The 18,739-nt window shown below is 41.8% G+C and overlaps 1 protein-coding gene across 2 annotated transcripts; it reads left to right on the top strand.

Annotated features, from left to right (window-relative positions):
- The first annotated feature begins 8,533 nt into the window (after positions 1–8,533).
- On the top strand, positions 8,534–18,564 carry NOSIP (nitric oxide synthase interacting protein). Of its 2 annotated transcripts, none has more exons than XM_060780768.2 (9): positions 8,534–8,617; positions 12,503–12,623; positions 13,535–13,640; positions 13,858–13,939; positions 15,216–15,357; positions 15,668–15,774; positions 17,408–17,595; positions 17,736–17,844; positions 18,333–18,564. In XM_060780768.2, the coding sequence occupies exons 2-9, from the start codon at positions 12,554–12,556 to the stop codon at positions 18,402–18,404; spliced, it is 876 nt and encodes a 291-aa protein (XP_060636751.2). In that variant the 5' UTR covers positions 8,534–8,617; positions 12,503–12,553; the 3' UTR covers positions 18,405–18,564. The 2 variants fall into 2 exon arrangements, with proteins under 2 accessions (XP_060636751.2, XP_060636752.2); XM_060780769.2 differs by having other exon boundaries at positions 8,602–8,685.
- Positions 18,565–18,739: the final 175 nt, after the last annotated feature.

Below are 18,739 nucleotides of genomic sequence, written 5' to 3'. Positions count from 1 at the left end.
TCGGTACCATGCCCCGGCCTAAAGCCAGACTGTGCCGGATCCAGATAATCCGTGTCTACCAAGAATGCCTGGAGTTGTGAGGCCACCACACGTTCCATGACTTTGCCCAAAAAGGGGAGATTGGAAACAGGCCGATAGTTGACGAATTGAGTGGGGTCCAGTGATGGTTTCTTCAACAGCGGTTTTATCACAGCTTGCTTTAAGCTGGCTGGAATTTTGCCCTCCCGAAGGGAGGCATTAACCACCACCTTCACCCACTCGGCCAATCCCCCTCTGGCCTCCTTTAGAAGCCAGGATGGGCAGGGGTCTAGGATGCATGTGGTAGCTCTCATTTCTCCAAGCACCTTGTCCACATCCTCGGATTGAACCAATTGAAATGAATCCATCAAAACCGGACAAGCAGATGCTCGTGTTACATCCTCAGATACTGCCGTTAATATGGTATCCAGTCCAGAGCGGATCAAAGCGACTTTGTCTGCGAAGAACCGAGCAAAGGCTTCGCAGCGAGCTGCCGAGTCATCAGGGCACCCATCCTGAGTGGCGGGTTTTGATAGGCCTCTGACAACTCGGAACAGTTCGGCCGGACGGTTCTTTGCAGACGCAATAGTGGCCGCAAAGAAAGTTTTCTTTGCGGCTTTTATTGCCGCGGCATATGCCCTTAAAAAGGACACAAACCGTGTTCGATTTGGCTCGCTCGGATCCGAACGCCACACGCTCTCTAGTTCCCTCTTCTTTCGCTTCAACGCTGCCAGCTCCTCGGTGAACCAAGGAGCTGGTTTAGCTCGGCTACTTGAGAGGGGACGTTCTGGAGCGATCGTGTCTATTGCCCTAGTCATCTCCCCATTCCAGAGAGCGACCAGAGCATCAACAGGATCACCAACCGAGGTGGCGGGAAATTCCCCAAGAGCCGTCAGGAATCCGTCCGGATCCATAAGCCTCCTGGGGCGGACCAATTTAATGGGTCCTCCACCTCTGCGGAGGTTGGGGGGTGCAGTGAGTCTAAAGCTGACCAGGTGGTGGTCGGTCCATGGCAACGGAGAGATGGATAACTCCTCAACACCGCCACCTTCCTCCCATCCCTGGCAGAAAACCAAGTCCAATGTATGTCCAGCACTGTGGGTGGGGCCAGATACCTGTTGGGACAGCCCCATGGTTGCCATGGTAGACATGAAGTCCTGAGCCGCTCCCGATAAGGCGGTCTCGGCATGGACATTGAAGTCCCCCAGCACAAGCAGCCGTTGGGACTCCAACGCCAGGTCCGAGACCACCCCCGCTAGCTCAGTCAGGGAGTCTGTAGTGCAGCGAGGTGGACGGTACACTAACAGAATCCCTAATCTGTCCCGGTCACCCACCCTCAGGTGGACGCATTCAAAATTTGTTGACTGCGGGATGGGGGCCCTGGTCAGAAGAATGGAATCTCTATAGACCACTGCAACTCCGCCTCCCCGCCCTCCGGATCTCGGTTGGTGCTGCACAGAGAAGCCTGGTGGGCAAAGCTGGGTTAAATTTACACCTCCCGCTTCGTCCAACCAGGTCTGTGTGATGCACGCCAGATTAACAGGAGTGGTAGTTAACAGGATTAACATTAACAGGAGTGGTAGTTCTCATTAAACTTTCCCTTGATTTGAGTCTACTGGGAAGAGGCTGATAGCCATACAGTGGGTGGCTTTTACAATGTTCAACCTTATTTTTCTCACAATTGGCAGCAACTTCCCATTGCGCATCAGAGGAGGGGGGGCAATACCAGCTATCTTATAGAGTCAATCAACAGGTGTAGGTTTAAGACAGGTGCATGTTTTGGAACAGCTAAGTTGGCAGAAGCTGGGGCTAACAGTCTGGGAGTCTGGGAAAATGACTTTTTTTGGGATACAACTCCCTCTTATGCTGTCTGGGGGATTTACAGAGTTATAGTCCAAAGGTAACTTTCACAAGCGCCGATAAACCTGTTTGTTTAAGAATTGCAACAGGTGCATGATTTGCCTAAGGCTGAGAATTTACAGCATCCAAACTCAATGAGGAAATGTTTCGTTGGACTGAAAATACTGAGGAAATAGTCTAATGCCTGGGCAATTAATGGAGCTTGTGTAAATTATGATCATATGACTGGGTGATAATAACTGTTACAGGGTTGGTTTATGATTAGGAATAGTGAGGCCCTTTCTACACTGCCATATAAAATCCACATTATCTGCTTTGAACTGGATGATATGGCAGTGTAGACTCTGATAATCTAGTTCAAATAAAATGTGGATTTTCTGCTTTGATAACTTGGATTACCTGGCAGTGTAGATGGGGACTGAGGCAATCACTGTTGTAGGAAAGAGTATGGACTGTTCAACACTGCCATGTAATCCAGAATATCAAGCAGATATACGGAGACAGGTCTCCAAACTATCTACATGGGGCCCTTCCCAGAATATCAAGGCAGAACATTCCACAATATGTGCTTTAACTGGTTTATCTGAGTCCACACTGACATATATTCCAGTTCAAAGCAGAAAATGTGGGATTTTATTCAGCTGTGTGGAAGGGGACCTAGACTTAAAATATTATTTCTGATGTAAAGAGCATTCACACAACTGAAAACACGTAGGCTACTTCTACACTGCAATGTATCATATATACTCGAGTATAAGCCGACCCGAATATAAGCCGAGGCACCTAATTTTACCAAAAAATCCTGGGAAAATGTATTGACTTGAGTAGAAGCTGAGGATGGGAAAATCGGCAGCTACTGGTAAATTTCAAAATAAAAATTGATACATGAATTGAGGCATCAATAGGTTAAATCTTTATGAATATTTTCATAAAACTGTAATTTAAGATAAAACTGTACAACTCTGATCAAACCATTATTCTAACCTTCTTCAATGTAAATGTGCTTACGTATCCTTCCAATAATAATAGAGTAAAATAATAAATGTAATAATAATAATAATAATAATAATAATGTAAAACAATGGAAATGTAATAAAAGTAATAATAGAGTAAAATAATAAATATAATAATAACAACAATAAGGTTAAATTATAGAGTAAAATAATAAATGTAATAATAACAACAACAACAGAATAAAATAATTTTTAAAAGGAGCTGGGGGTGGTGACGGCTGACCGGGAGCTCTGGTGTGGGCTGGTCCATGAGGTCACGAAGAATCGGAAATGACTGAACGAATGAACAACAACAAAATAATAAATAACTTTGACTCAAGTATAAGTCGAGGGGGGCTTTTTCAGCCTAAAAAAGGGCTGAAAAATAGGCTTATATTTGAGTATATACAGTAATCCAGAATATCAAGGCAGATAATCCACATTATCTGCTTTGAACTGGATTATCAAAGTCTACACAGACATAATACAGCTCTGCTTTGATAATATGGATTATATGGAAGTGTAGAAGGGGCACCAGGGCCCTTCCACACAGCCATATAACCCTGAATATCAAGACAGAATAACCCACAACATCTATTTTGAACTGGAATATCTTAGTCCACACTGCCATAGAATCCAGTTCAAAGCAGATAATGTGGATTATCTGCCTTGATATTCTGGATTACTGTATATACTCAAATATAAGCCTAATTTTTCAGCCCTTTTTATGGCGACTTTTGGGGTACCCTCTATATTTACAAATTATTCTCTACAACTTAGCCACCTCTTTTTAAACATACACTGTAATAAGGAATCAAGATTCAGTTTCCAGTCCAGTCAGTCAGATTTTATATATGTAGATAGCAGGTAAAGACGTGAGACATAGCATTATTTTGGCCCAGCCCTGAATGTAAATATTGTTAATACTGTAAAGGACAGTATCTAGAAAGACAGGTGTATTATTTCCCTGTGATACAATGAGTCAGGGTTCTTAGATACCTCCGTTAGAAATCTTGCATTGTAAAAACAGTATAAACAAGATTGATGTGACCCAAAGATTGAAAAGTCTGTTGCAATGACACATTGCTTTTCTTCCCCATTTGCTGGCAGTTTCAGTCTCTTTTAGGCAGATACAGGTTAAGGGAATCACCTGACCCTCATCTGTCCACTTCCTCATATCTGTGTTACTGAAACCAAATATTGCCTTTTAGTTTTCTGTTTACCAAAGGTCATAACCTCCCATTCTCCAGAGCTTGAGTTTTCATATCAGCACAATTAGTTTTTCCCCCTTTCCCACGTTTGTGTTCAGTGTCTAAGCAGAAGAAAAGGGTCTTTAAGTTTGTCCTTTCTGAACCTGTACCTTCCTTTCCATCTATGGTTGAGATCCTAATGTTTGCTTATAAATCATACCTCCATATCCACGAATTCAACTATCCATAGCTTGAAAATATTCATTTAAAAATCCCCAAAACAAACCTTGATTTTAAAAAAGGGACACTCATTCCCTTGAACCCCTGGACCCCCTCATCCACCTCCCATCTCCATGAGTGTCCCGGTTCTCCCGGGGGCCTCGATATCCACCAATCTTAACTATTTCCTTTTTGCCTATCCACTCTCCTCTCCACAACACCCTTGCATGCGTTTTACTCCAAGTCCCACAATCCATGTCAACACTAACTTCATGCGTACTGAAACCCATTGGGGTTCCCCGAGTATCCATGGAGTCATTGTGTACGTTTTCTCCTCCTGTGGGTTTCAATCTACTAACCTATCCATTGGGTTCCCTCGCTATCCACAACACCATTTGTATGTGTTTTAAGCTTTCTTCCCCATGGGTGCCCAGGGTCTCCGCAAGAGGATGGATCCACTTCAGTATATGTGAGCCTCCCTCGCCACGCGGATACCAGGTCTTCATGAGCGGTCGGGCCCCTGCTATCCACAAGTCCCTCATTTGTGTTTATGTTTAATGTTTCTATATTTTATATCTTTATATAAAACCTTGGAGACTGATCTTGGTGACCTTTTGTCAACACTCCTAGACCTGGGAACTCCTTCCAGCTGTTTTCCTGGTTGTCACTGAAGACAATGGACTCAATTACTCATCGTCTATGACCCATACCCCGTGCAAAGGTAACAGGCTTTGGAGCAGGACCATGTGTTTCCTGTGCAACCACATGGACTTTTCAAAATACACTCATCACCTGGCACGGCAGTTCTCGATGTAGAGAGGATAATGTCCTGTTTTCCACAATAATATGTCCCCTTTTCCCAGGAATGGATTCATAATCCCATAATCTTGGACAATATTGATTGTTGCAGAGTCATCAGCCCGCGAAAAATTGGGGTTCATAGAACATTTATCAGGACCATAAAATTCCAGGGATTTCTTAATCCCCTTTGTTTGTCCCGATTGGGGGACAATGTAATCCAGTAATAAAACTATGCTTTTTTTGTCTGAAATTTCTGTCCAGCCCTTCTTCAGCCACTGGGGAGTGCTCCATTTTCGTCGGAAGCAGGGAACGCTCTCCTATTGGCCAGCAGACACTGCAGTCCAGTCTCTGCAGGGAATCCACCCTGATGTCATTGGAGCTTGGCCAATCACAGCCAAGCCAGATCCAGCTGGGTGGGAGCGGGAATTTCGAACCTGTACTGTATAAAAAATGTCTGTTTTAAAATGTATGGTATCTCAGCTTACTTTGGTGGATTACCACTAGCTGGCATCCCTTTCAGCGAATTGAATAAATACCTCGGTGGCTTCTTCTTCTACTTGGTGGCCCTTATCCAGGAATATTGGGCTTTTTTGCTCACCAGGCACACAGACTCACAAGGTGACATGTGGCAGGTACTGGTATCCACTATTGGGACTCAGTATCCGCGCCTCAGGTTTCCCTATCCACGACTCGGATCTCACTATTCGCAGCCGTTTTAAATTGTTCTATTTCACAACCCACTTCTGCCATGCAGGAAAAGCACAATCAAAGCACTCCCACAGATGGCCACCCAGCCTCTGCTTAATGAAAAACAGTAGTAGTAGTAGTAGTAGTAGTAGTAGTAGTAAAGAATCCCAGGGGCCATCCAGCCCTGAATCCTTCTGCCATGCAGGAAAAGCACAGTCAAAGCACCCCCAACAGATAGTCATCCAGTCTCTGCTTAATAAGTAGCAGTAAGTAAATAAAACTATTCCTATCCCGCCCTGTTTCTCCATGGGGACTCAGGGTGGCTCACAGCATAGTAGTAGTAGTAGCAGTAGCAGTGGTAATAATAATAATAATAATAATAATAATAATAATAACAACAACAGAAACTCCAGAGACCACCCAGTCCAACCCCCTTTTGCCATGCAGGAAAAGCACAATCAAAGCACCTCCCACAGATGGCCACCTGGCCTTTGTAATAATAATAATAATAATAATAATAATAATAATAATAAAAGCACCCTGTGGGCCATCCAATCCAACCTCATTCTGCCATGCAAGAAAGGTACAATCAAAGCAACAACAACAGTAATAATAAGAACAACCCCAGGGGCCATCCAGTCCTACCCCATTCTGCTATGGGGAATTATTGATTTAGAGCTGGGTTTATTGTCTGTTTTATTGAAAATAACTGTATGTCGGGCCAACATCCAGTGATAGCAAACTTTTGCCGTGACTAATTCACATGAATTATGTAATGCTGCAGCGGTTGGTTTTCTTCTTCCTGGTTTGTCTTTTGTGATCCTATAAATCTCGCAGACATGCTTAATCTATGCTTAAAGTTAAGTCAGTTTTTAAAAACAAACAAATCTGGAAATTCCTGCCAAGCAGCAAAATGGAAATAAATACAGAACATAATAATCTGCAACATGTTTTATCATCATGGTTGGAGTCCTCGGTGGCACAAGGGGTTAATAATAATAATAATAATAATAATAATAATAATAATAATAATGTAGCAGCATGATAGGAGAGATAATAGCAAAAGAAATCCTTTCTGGAGAAAGAAAAGTACGGCTTTATTTCCAGCTGGGACCCTGGAGTGGAGCTGTGTCCAAAAGCAACCAGAGCCAGGATAAAGGCGTTGACTTCCCCTTTTTATACCTCTCCAAATGCAGGCAAACAAAGAAACATGCTTCTACATACATTGACATCATTCACTACGTCACTTTAGCATCATAGAAATATCAAATTCTATCTTCCAACATACAAGGGGCATGTCTCTATATATTTTTCTGAGAGCAGCTTACAGCTTACATCCATCAATCAAGGGGCCTACTTTGACCTGTCAAGAGGGAGAGAGATTCCTTACTTAGAAGTTAGACACTATAGCATGGGCTATGTTGTACCAGTCTCTCCGGAATGTATAGATAACAGGTCCCCCTTCTATTCCCCCTTTCAACACAGATCTCCTTCAGCATTTCTCCTCTGTCCTGCTGGCTTTCTTACACAGAGAGAACCTGATTTTTCTATACATTTCAGTTCTTGTAAAGTACATACAATATATGCATAAATAAATATCTATATTTCCTATATCTCCCCATCAATAAAACTTTATTTATACCCTGCCACCATCTCCCCAAAGGGGACTCAGGGAAGCTTACATGAGGCCAAGCCTGGTAATACATTGCAGCAAAATAAATGCAGAATGACAAAAAAAATAACATCACAATAAAATAAGTAAAACGTAAGAGCAAAATAAAACAGTGCAAAATAACAAAGTGAAAAATCAAACACAATGGGCCGGCCAAATGTATGGCATAAAATGATAAAACTTTGGATGAGATAAGAATGAAAAAGGTATATTTGTAAGGGAGGAACACGTAGGGGACGAAACAGTGGAGAAAAGCCCTTGTGCTGGTTAAACCCTTGTGTTGGCAGGACTGAAGATCAACAGGTCGGAGGTTCGAATCTGTGGAGAGTACGGATGAGCTCCCTCTGTCAGCTCCAGCTCCCCATGAAGGGACATGAGAGCAGCCTCTCACAAGGACAGTAAAATATCAAAACATCCTGGCATCCCCTGGGCAACATCCTTGCCGATGGCCAATTCTATCACAGCAGAAGCGACTTGCAGTTTCTCAAGTCGCTCCTGACATGGAAAAAAATAACCCCTAAACCAAACATAATGGTTTATTAAAGAAACTCCGGGCCCTTCCACACAGCACTATATTCCAGAATAGCAAGGCAGAAAATCCCACAAAATCTGCTTTGAACTGTGTTATCTGAGTCCACACTCAGATAATGTGGGGTTTTCTGCTTTGATTTTCTGAGATATAGGGCTGTGTGGAAGGGCCTTTATTGTTTGCCTTCAAACAGTTTTAAACATCATAGGTTCTCTTTAGGGCAGGCATGGGCAAACTTGGGGCCTCCAGGTGTTTTGGACTTCAACTCCCACAATTCCTAACAGCCTACCGGCTGTTAGGAATTGTGGGAGTTGAAGTCCAAAACACCTGGAGGCCCCAAGTTTGCCCATGCCTGATCTACACTGTAGAAATAATGCAATTTGACACCACTTTAACTGCCACGGCTTCAAGATCAGTGCCTCTCTGTTCCTGCTGAGGAAAGCAGGTGATATTTTAAACTAGGAAGCAAATCAAACAATGGCCCTAAACGCCTCTTTTTCTGCCTAGGAACTTTAGAAGCCCGGAACTCTTGTTCTCAGTTCTTTGTTTCCTTGGCAACGGGGATTCGGAAGGAGCGCTAGCCTGAAAGAGACAACATCAGCGCGCTCCCGGAAGTTGCTCACTTCCTGCTTCCGCTTCTTCTGGAGAGGTAAGGGCCTGTCAACAGAAGAACTGGCCGTGCATTTTTGTAGAGTTTGTTTTGTATCCGTGTAACAGGTGAGCATTCAGGGACATTGTACAGGAAGCGTAGAAGAAGCGCAGTTTGTGACTTGATATAAGAGAAAAGAATAAGGAGAGTTATTAAGTATGTCATTTCTAAAAGGCTAATTAGGATTTTTAGGTGGGTTTGACTATTGTATTGTGGCAGAGAATGATCTCCATGAGTGATAGAATAGCAAAGTGTATTTATTGGACAATATGATCCTCTAAATCAGGGATTCTCAACCTGTGGGTCTCCAAAAGTTTTGGCCTTCAACTCACAGAAATCCTAACAGCTGGTAAACTGGCTGGAATTTCTGGGAGTTGTAGGCCAAAACACCTAAGGTAAAGGTAAAGGAAATTAAGTCCAGTTATGTCCGACTCTGGGAGTCGTGTCCAATTCTGGGCACCACAGTTGAAGAGAGATATTGACAAGCTGGAATGTGTCCAGAGGAGGGCGACTAAAATGATCAAGGGTCTGGAGAAGAAGCCCTATGAGGAGCGGCTTAAGGAGCTGGGCATGTTAAGCCTGAAGAAGAGAAGGCTGAGAGGAGATATGATAGCCATGCATATGATAGCACAGGGAGGAGGGAGCAAGCTTGTTTTCTGCTTCTAGGACATGGAACAATGGCTTCAAACTACAAGATTCCATCTGAACATTCGGAAGAACTTCCCGACTGTGAGAGCCATTCAGCAGTGGAACTCGCTGCCCTGGAGTGTGGTGGAGGCTCCTTCTTTGGAAGCTTTTAAACAGAGGCTGGATGGCCATCTGTCAGGGGTGCTTTGAATGCAATATTCCTGCTTCTTGGCGGGGGGTTGGACTGGATGGCCCATGAGGTCTCTTCCAACTCTATAATTCTATGAGATGCTCATCTCATTTTTTAAGCTGAAGAGCCGGCATTGTCCGTAGACACCTGCAAGATCATGTGGCTGTCATGACTGCGTGGAGCGCTGTTACCTTCCCACCGTAGTTGTACCTATTGATCTACTCACATTTGCATGTTTACAAACTACTAGGTTGACAGGAGGCCAAAACACCCGGGGACCCACAAGTTGAGCACTACTGCTCTCTATACATGAAGGTAAAGAAACCCCTCTGAATTCAGTGGGATTTACAAAGGCACTCCAGCATGCCATTTTCCAAATTACCACCTTTGGGAATGGCATGGAAGCTTACTGTCCATATAATATGTTAAAGAGCTTATATAGAAAATTGGGAAATATGAGATTGCTGGATGAGATTGATAGTGGTTATTTTTTAAAATTTGAGGATCTACCACAGGCATGGTAGGCTGTTAGGAACTGTGGGAGTTGAAGTCCAAAACACCTGGAGGGCTCAAGTTTGCCCTTGCCTGTTCTACCATCATTGGTATGTCTGCATAGTAAATTATATAAATTTGCATTCTTTTTTTAATGTTGTATATGGTATGTTATGGAGCCATGCTGGTGCAGCGGGTTAAACTGCTAAGCTGCAGAACTTGCTGATTGGAAGGTTGGCGGTTCGAATCCACAGACAGGATAAGCTCCCATTGTTAGCTCCAGCTTCAGCCCATATCGCAATTTGAAAACATACAAATGTGAGTAGATCAATAGGTACTGCTTCTATGGGAAGGTAATAGCACTCCATGCAGTCATGCCAGCCACATGACCTAGGAAGTGTCTACAGACAATGCTGGCTCTTTGGTTTAGAAATGGAGATGAGCATCACCCCCCAGAGTTGGACACTACTAGACTTATTGTCCAGAGGAAACCTTTACTTTTATGGCATGTTGTAAAGGGGCAACTGCTATATACATTAATAAATTTAGGATAAAGCAGTAGGTCGAACAAGGTTCTGTAGGGGTTTTTTTTTCTATCTTTGCATTCTGACCTCTCTATACTCTCTGTGTTTGAAAAGATGTAGCGTTTGGAGGTTTTTTCCTCTTGTTTTGGAATTTGGAAGTTATGAAATTGGAGAGAAGCTTAGACCCAATCCTTTCCTATCAAGAAATGAAGGTCTTATTTGTAATTTTTTGTAACCTAAATATTGAACTCTGCATCTTTGCCCTCTGAGCTCAAAATTCTTTTGCAGCCACACAACACTTCACCTTTCAGCTTGCAGTGAGCTGCCTGATCAAGTATCCTGTTTGTATTTTTGGATGCTCTGCTATTTTTTGGGATTTCCCTAACAAAATGATACATTTTTAAAGTGTAACTCCAACCAAAGATAAATAGATAGATAAGCTTTGGACAGCACAGGGAAGGGTTAACCCCTGTTGTGCGTGTTTTGCTGTTTGTGCCCTGTTCAGAAGATTTCACCTCACTTTCTGTCCCTGTAAGAATTGGATTTTGAAAAAAAAATGCCTTGCTGTGGAAAAAAGGATTGGTGATAAAGCTGCCATGAGAACTTTTTAGGAGTGAATTTCCACTTTCTGTTATCTCATCCCCGTTTTTAACTAGGAGTCATTTGTAAGTTGGATGTTTGTAACTTGGGGACCACCTGTACATTCAGTAGAATGGGGCCTTGTAGATTAGCCTCCCTGTGTAGCACCTGCCTCTACATATTTTGGACTTCAGCTCCTTTTTGTACCTGCTAGAATGGCCAATGGTCATGAAAGTAGAGCATTTAGCCCCAAAGAGCCAGAGGATACCAAGTGGAGGAAAATGGTTAAATAAATATCCGCTAGGTGGCAGTCATAGACCTTGCTATGCCATTAAATAGTAGATGAAGATATTTTTAAGTGCTTCTGACCTTCCATTGTTAGTAGCATGGGCTGTCATTAATGTGATCCTCTGTGCAGGGAAAGAGGATTGCTAGACTCAGCTGCCATTTCCAAAATAAGGAGCTAGCATCTCTTAAAATGTAGCACACCTGGTAATCTGGTTTCATTTCAATCATCTTATAAAAGCCGAAGTCATGAGTGGTGGTTCACAGGTGTGGGGAGTTTGGGGGAATGGTATACCTGTATTATGTGTATTCGATTACTATAATGCAATCTGAGCTCTGCCTCATGCACAATTGAGGACCTTCTTACAGCCACACCAGTGGCACTTGAAGTGGCCAGCTTCTGGTCAAAGGAAATTTCAGACAATGTCAAGCTTTTGACTTTGTTTGTGGTTTTGTATGCATTATAACTGTATTCCCAATTCTGACACAATAAATAAAATATCTTTAAAGGTTTTTCTTTTTCATATTCTACATGCCATTAATTCACTTAATAAAAACTTAATTTAAAAAAGATCGCAACATCTGGAATCATCCAGCTACCCCGGCTCCTGGCCATTCAGGGGGACAGGAGGATGAGAATTCTATGAGCTGTGGCTCCCAAAAATGAACTTTTACAAGATATCCCGAAGAGATTGGATTGTATCTAAATGTGGCAGTGAAAGAGCCCATTATTGCCTAGGCTCTAGAGCGGCTAGATAAAAGAGAAGAGTGACATCCTATTTAACATAGTGTGGCAGATGGAATTTCAGCAAGCATAGTAAAGGAAGCTATGCCTGTTGAAAATCTCTGGTATGTGTAAATTTAAAGTCAAAAAGCCTATGTTCAGATTGGGTATGTATGTGACAACTGCCCATGGTAGGTTTGAGAAATGGTGGGGAGATTAAGTAGAAAATAGATGTGGAGGTGTTTCTGTGGAGCTTTCTGTTCCATTCTCTTTTCTCAGGCTTACAGCCTTGATAGTAGATCAATTATTTTTGGTTTTGGATTATTGTTCTATGTGCATGCTGGCTGGTGATTCTGTGTGTTTAAGTCCAAATGTAGTTTTATCACATTCTGGATTTACCTAACGTGCTTCTGACTGTAACATTCTGGCATCTTCCTGTGTTAATCAAAACATCTTATTTGAAGGAATGAAATAAAGATTACTGGCCTCTTCTTGGACTGGCCACTTAAGCCTCCATGACACGTCACGGGAAGAACTGCACAGCAGGAGCTGTCTATACTTACCATGAAAAGAAGAAAGACACAGGTGAGGAAGCCCTTTTCTGTAGGGCTTTGGTTCAGATGGAAGCATGTGGGCAATACTGTTGGAGTAGGGGAAAGTCTTGTTTAGTGATCTGTAGGCAATAATCCAAAGAGCAGTACTGAATCATAACATGTTTCGGTTTTTAAGATATCACAGATCTTTTGAACCCCCCCCCCCCCCCCACAGCTAACATGGTTCATTTCTTCCATTCCAGAGGACTATAACTCCTTAATCCTTCAGAACAACCTGTTACTATTCTGGCTAGACAATTCTGGGAGTTGCAGTCCAAAAAAACCCTTTGAAACCTGATGAACATAACTGTAAAATAAGCAGTGAAGACAAGCAGGAATGCTGAATAGCTTCTGGACAGTGTTGAAGCTATAGAGTTGGCAAGGATGCTCTTAATGAAATCTATAAGCCCTGTACTGGCTTCCTTCAATTTCAGTCTTTCTCCCTATTGTAAAGTATAGTATAATAGAGTATGGTAAATCTATTAGTTGTTAAGGGGGCCATCAGTAATGGTCAAAAATCAGGTTACCACAGTCTTCAGTGTAATTTTTAAGTGATGTTATTACTTGCGTAGCATGGGCATGAAGGCTGGGGATCTGGTTGTTTACAATGAGTGATCACCTGTGATGGTGGTGATAATTGTTTGTAATCATGTTACTATCTAGAGATTCCATTCAGTTGCATTGGACACATCCTTTGGACTGACTCCTCTGTCATTTAAGCTCTCATTAGCAGCAAGTTGCATTGCTTGAGTATGTGCCTCAACAGTCTAGTCTGTTTTGGGCAAGTATTCTACCAGTTTCTTTTTCTTTCTAGATTTATATAACGTCAAGGGCATCCAATTAAAAAATATGATTTGTGTCAAAGTGGGTTTGCTGTAATCATTCCCCTTTCTCTTTCCCCAGCTGCCTCTGGATATGGTACCCAGAATGTCCGTCTGAGCAAAGATGCTGTCAAGGACTTTGACTGCTGCTGTCTGTCTTTGCAGCCTTGCAAGGACCCTGTTGTGACGTAAATATCTGATGGGGCTCACTGGAGGTTGTTCAGTTAATCCTACCAAGATTTGTTATACTTGTACAGTATATGCCCACTTAATACTTGTACTTGTAATAAAGCACTGGATTCCTAAACTCATATCATGATTGGGAGCTCCCATTTTATTAGAGGCCGGTGATGTTTAACAGTGATTGTCTTTATTCATTCTTTTCTTTTTCTTATTTCTCCCCAGCCCTGATGGGTATCTGTATGAGAAAGAAGCCATCCTAGAGTACATACTGCATCAGAAAAAAGAGATTGCCCGGCAAATGAAGGTACTAGAGAAGATGTTTAGTGTGCTAAGCCGAGGGCTAAACAGGATTATTATGTACATGCTTATCTACTGGCTTTCTGTGTGGAAAGGAAAGTTTTTGAGAAAATTGTAGGGCTTGCAACTTCAGAATTGTAAGGTGATAAAATGAGACATCTGTAGCAAATGATACAGAAGCAAAACCATGACATGTGGTCTTGTTACCTTCAAAACATTGATTATGTGTGTTTCTGTAAGAGTCCATGTGAAGTAGCATAATTTATGGTGTATAGGCTTCGTCTTCATTAGCATACTCCCAAGGGTGGTTGTTCCCTTGGAGCTACGATGGACACTTGGTTCACTGTCACTTCTGAGAGCCAAAATCCACTAATAACATCTGGCCAATTAAGTCTACAAGATTCAGATAAATCTATTTGAATGTACTAAAGAAAGTCTAGAACGCTTTTCATCCCCACTGCTCAGGTTGTACAAGTGTGCTATCAGAACGTGATACCCTGTCACTTCTGGTGAAAACACAAAAGGTTTTTGTTAGCTTGGTCTATGGAATGAGAAAGCAAACTGCACTATTTGGGGAGTTTGGAATATGTTTTCAACAGTTTGGGGATAGATCAGTTTGATGTTGTGGAGGGACTTTGAGAGAGCGCCTCGTGTTTTTGGAGGCTGTAAATGTGCATTTTGGGGTCCATCTGCTTGCTGTACTTTCCCATTCCTGCTGTAAAGGATATTCACCTTTAGTGGCTAAGGTAGTCTGTCAATTCAGTAACCAGGTTGGACATATTTTCTTGATACAGCTATGCTGATGTCAGGCAGTGTGCCTCAGTCAGATGCCCTTGAAACCTGCTTCCTCTATTAGTGTTGGTGGTCCCCTAGGAACCATAATGCAGCTTCTTCATCAATCTCCTGTCAAGTTCCTCCTTTTAACCCAAATTTTCAAAAGACTTTTATGCAATGGACTAGTCTGTGTTTAATCTAATCTATGAGTATTTCTGTTATTTTTGCTATCTTCCTTTAAGAAGGCCTATTCTCTCCGTCCTGCTTTGTACATTTCCTCAATTTCTCTCTCTCCTAAGATTGTAACAGGGAGTGAGGCATTTCTGTCATTTATTTTTATTCTTTTTTCTCTTGTAGCACTGATATAATGACATTTCTCGGTGATTTGCTATATATTATATCAATATGCAGAATAGTAGAGGAGGAATGGAGATTTTCCCCATTGCAAGTCCTGGTTTTGCAGAAAAGGTGGCATTATACCTGTTGATGTCAGTGTTTTGTACTGGCAGGCCTATGAGAAGCAGAAGAATGAGAAGAAGTTGGAGATGGCCGAGCTGAGCAAGGCAGCCAAAGAGTCCAAGGTGAAGAACTTTCTTGACAAAGAGCTGAGCATCGTCAGCAAGCCCCTCAACCCTTTTGATCATAAGGCAGGTAAATGTTGGCAAAGCAGAAGACTGTGGGTCAGTATTGATGAAGTTTTAAAAGGTTTTCTCCTCTCTGTGTGCATGTTTTATCATTTTGTTTATTGCCTGTATTCAGAAGCAGGGACCCGAAAATTAGACAAATACCATCCTTTTTAATAGGAAAAACCCCATATTTTAACTTTTGGCATTTTACAGGTGCCTTCAGTGTTGCTTCTGCTACATGGATGTTTTTATATTACATGCTATTTCATGTCTCCACTGGATGTTTGGAAAGTGGTAGGTTTTCTTACACTGCTTCCTTGTTCTGTGAATCACAGGGGATTCTGACCCTGGACCCAGCAGTGAAGACAAAGACAAAAAACTCCCCAGCTTCTGGATCCCATCATTGACCCCTGAGGCCAAGACCAAAGTCATCCCCAAACCAGTGAGTCCTTTTGCCATTCCTTTTCCAGGCTTACTTATTGCCCAGTTTTCAATACAAGGAAGGACAAGTTGTGGCCCCCCAGATGTTGGTTTAGAATTTCATTAGCTGCATCTGATGTTGAAGCACGGCAAGAGTTTCACTTCAACAGTATATGTTCCTCTTCATGTTCAAGTGTGCCATATCTGATTTGGCTGGCAGTTCTGGCTGTGGGGTGTAGGAATTGTAGTTCAGCACATCTGGAGAGTAGCGGGTTGCTGCAAAATGCTACACTAACCTTGATGCAGGGGTGAAAGAGGTTTGATCCAGATAGCCTTTTGTTTTCTCAAAAGTACCCAGGAAGCTCCTCACAGTTCCAGGGATGTGGACTGGAAAAAAATCCCCATGATTTCATATTTTCCTGTGGAAGATTTCCCATTTTTTAGAATATGCTGTCTCTACAAATTAATTAGTAATAGAAAGGCTACAGAAATAGCTTTTTCTCCTTTGTGATCTCTGTGAAATGTGCACATATGGTAGTTTCTGCACTTGTGCAGCAACTACCATATGTGCAAATTTTACAGATGACCAACCAAAGAACCTGGTTACAGGTAAGCAACCATAATTTCTCATGGTTTTTTTTCTATGTGAAGCATATGTGGGAATTTCATAAAAATATATCATGTTGAGTGTAAAAGCATTAGTAGCTTTGAGTGCATTTAAAAAAATCCCATAAATATCATAAAGACATGTATGTTTGATCTTTCAAGTCTTGAGATATTTGCAACTAGTCTAATAAAAAATTAAAGCTTTGAATTTCCCAGAATATTTTCTCTGGTATCTGTCTGTACATTTCACTGAAACTTGCGTTACTTATTTTTGATTGACACAAATAGGATTCTATTTCTAAACCATAATAACAATTCAATCCTAAATCTCAGAAGTTTGTGCCACTGAGTTCCTAGGAATTTATTGTAGGTTTGTGGTTATAACTTTGCAGAGTGCATGTGAGGTGATGATTTCTTTTGATAACTGAATAGTTCAATGTAAATACTTTTGGAAAGTGGGAAAACTACTTCTCTTTTATTTGAAGTGCATAAAAACAATATTGTATTGGTTTGTTTAAAAGTAATTTTCTCATATAAAATGTGAAATATTTGAGCATCAGAAATATCTATTAGAAAACATCTATTTTTCAGATTACACTCCATTCTCCACTGCTTGAATAAATCACATATCTCAACTGCTTGATTCTCTTAACATCAGGCACTGAATGTTTGCCTTTTTGCCCTGAGTCCCTTTCGGGAGATAGGATGGAATACAAATAAAGTATTATTACTATTACTATTACTATTACTACTACTACTACATACTATATCTCCCCAAACTTTTTATAGAATGTGACATAAATTCTTTCGGACTTTGGCATTTCAGCTACCAGGTTTGTTTCTTCATTTCACAGAGCTTATGTAACTTCATCTACATTTGAATGCTCTTTGTCAATTGGAAAGTAGCACTCTGAATATTTGATACACACACAGACCCTGCTCTGAGATTTATATTTAGGTATTTTAATCCCTCAGATTTTACTCTTTTTTTTCTCCCCCAAGACTCTGTTAACCTGTCCTCCTTAATTTTCCTGGTGTTGGCTTTCTAGGACAAGTGTGTGTACTGCCCCATGAGCAGGAAACCCCTGAAGCTGAAGGACCTGATCCCAGTGCACTTCACTCCTGTGGATGCCAGTGTGGATCGCGTGGGGCTGATCAACCGTCAAGACCGCTATGTTTGTGCTGTCACGCGGGACATGCTTGGAAACTCTGTTCCCTGTGCTGTACTCCGTCCATCGTGAGTGATGGGGCGTTTCTAGATTCAGAGATTTTAGTGCGTTAAATAGGGGGGGGGGTGTGTGGCTTAAAGGCCATACACTGATAAGTGTGGTAATTCATGTCTTGTGTTTAGAATACAAAGCATGTCCTTTTTAACAGGGGCTCTGTGGTGACTCTAGAGTGTGTGGAAAAGCTCATCAAGAAGGACATGGTTGATCCGATGAATGGAGAGAAGCTGACTGACAAGGATATCATTGTCCTACAGCGGGTATGTAACCTAGAGAACTGTGTCCTTCCAGATGTTTGACTCCAATTCAGTGCCTTCGTGCCCTACTTTTTAAATAGAAAAAGGTCTCTCCAAGGCCTAAAATGCCTGTGGGAGGACAGAAATGTGGAATTATTGCCCTCTGGGCTTTGAAAGGACATTTTGAGCATTAAACATGAGAAGTATGTGGCTTAGGTGGTGTATGAGTTTCCATGCAGAACCAGTATGGCTTCTGAAGTCATGGTAATTAGTTTTCTTTTAGCCTCAGAAATCCCTCACCCAATATGGCCAATGCTTGTTTGGAGGGTGGTGTTAAAGTAAAAAAAAGCAACCTTTCCAGGCTCTGAGAATAGTTGTAAATGTATTCAAGATCCAGAACCGGTCATTTTTTCAGTAAAACTTTGAACAAAACATGTTTTCTAGGAGCATCATAAAATAAAGCTAGCCATTGCCACCCAGTGTTGTCTCATTAGCATTCTCTCTTCTTTTAGGGTGGCACAGGATTTTCAGGTTCAGGTGTGGAACTGGAGGCCAAGAAGTCCCGTCCAGTTATGCAAGCTTGACGAGCTGAGACAACTGTCCTGGCAGAAGAAAGGAGCCGTTCCTTTGTTTCTCTGTGCTGGTTACAATCTGCTTCCCTCAAATGGTATTTAGTGCATATAAACAGAAAGAGGTAGCAATAGTCTTCTGTAATGTTTGTAAATAAAAACTGTTTTTTGTGTATGTGTGGATGAGACAATTCATTTTTGAAGTGGTTGAGTCCAATTGGCTATCCTCCCTTTAATCTTATACAGTAGAGTCTCGCTTATCCAACATAAACGGGCTGGCAGAATGTTGGGTAAGTGAAAATGTTGGATAATAAGGAGGAATTAAGGAAAAATCTATTAAACGTCATATT

Source organism: Anolis sagrei, chromosome 6 (genome assembly GCF_037176765.1).
Source record: "Anolis sagrei isolate rAnoSag1 chromosome 6, rAnoSag1.mat, whole genome shotgun sequence".
Lineage (NCBI taxonomy): Eukaryota > Metazoa > Chordata > Lepidosauria > Squamata > Dactyloidae > Anolis > Anolis sagrei.
The sequence above is the reverse complement of the archived record's forward strand: the minus strand, read 5'-3'. Positions and strand labels throughout refer to the sequence as shown.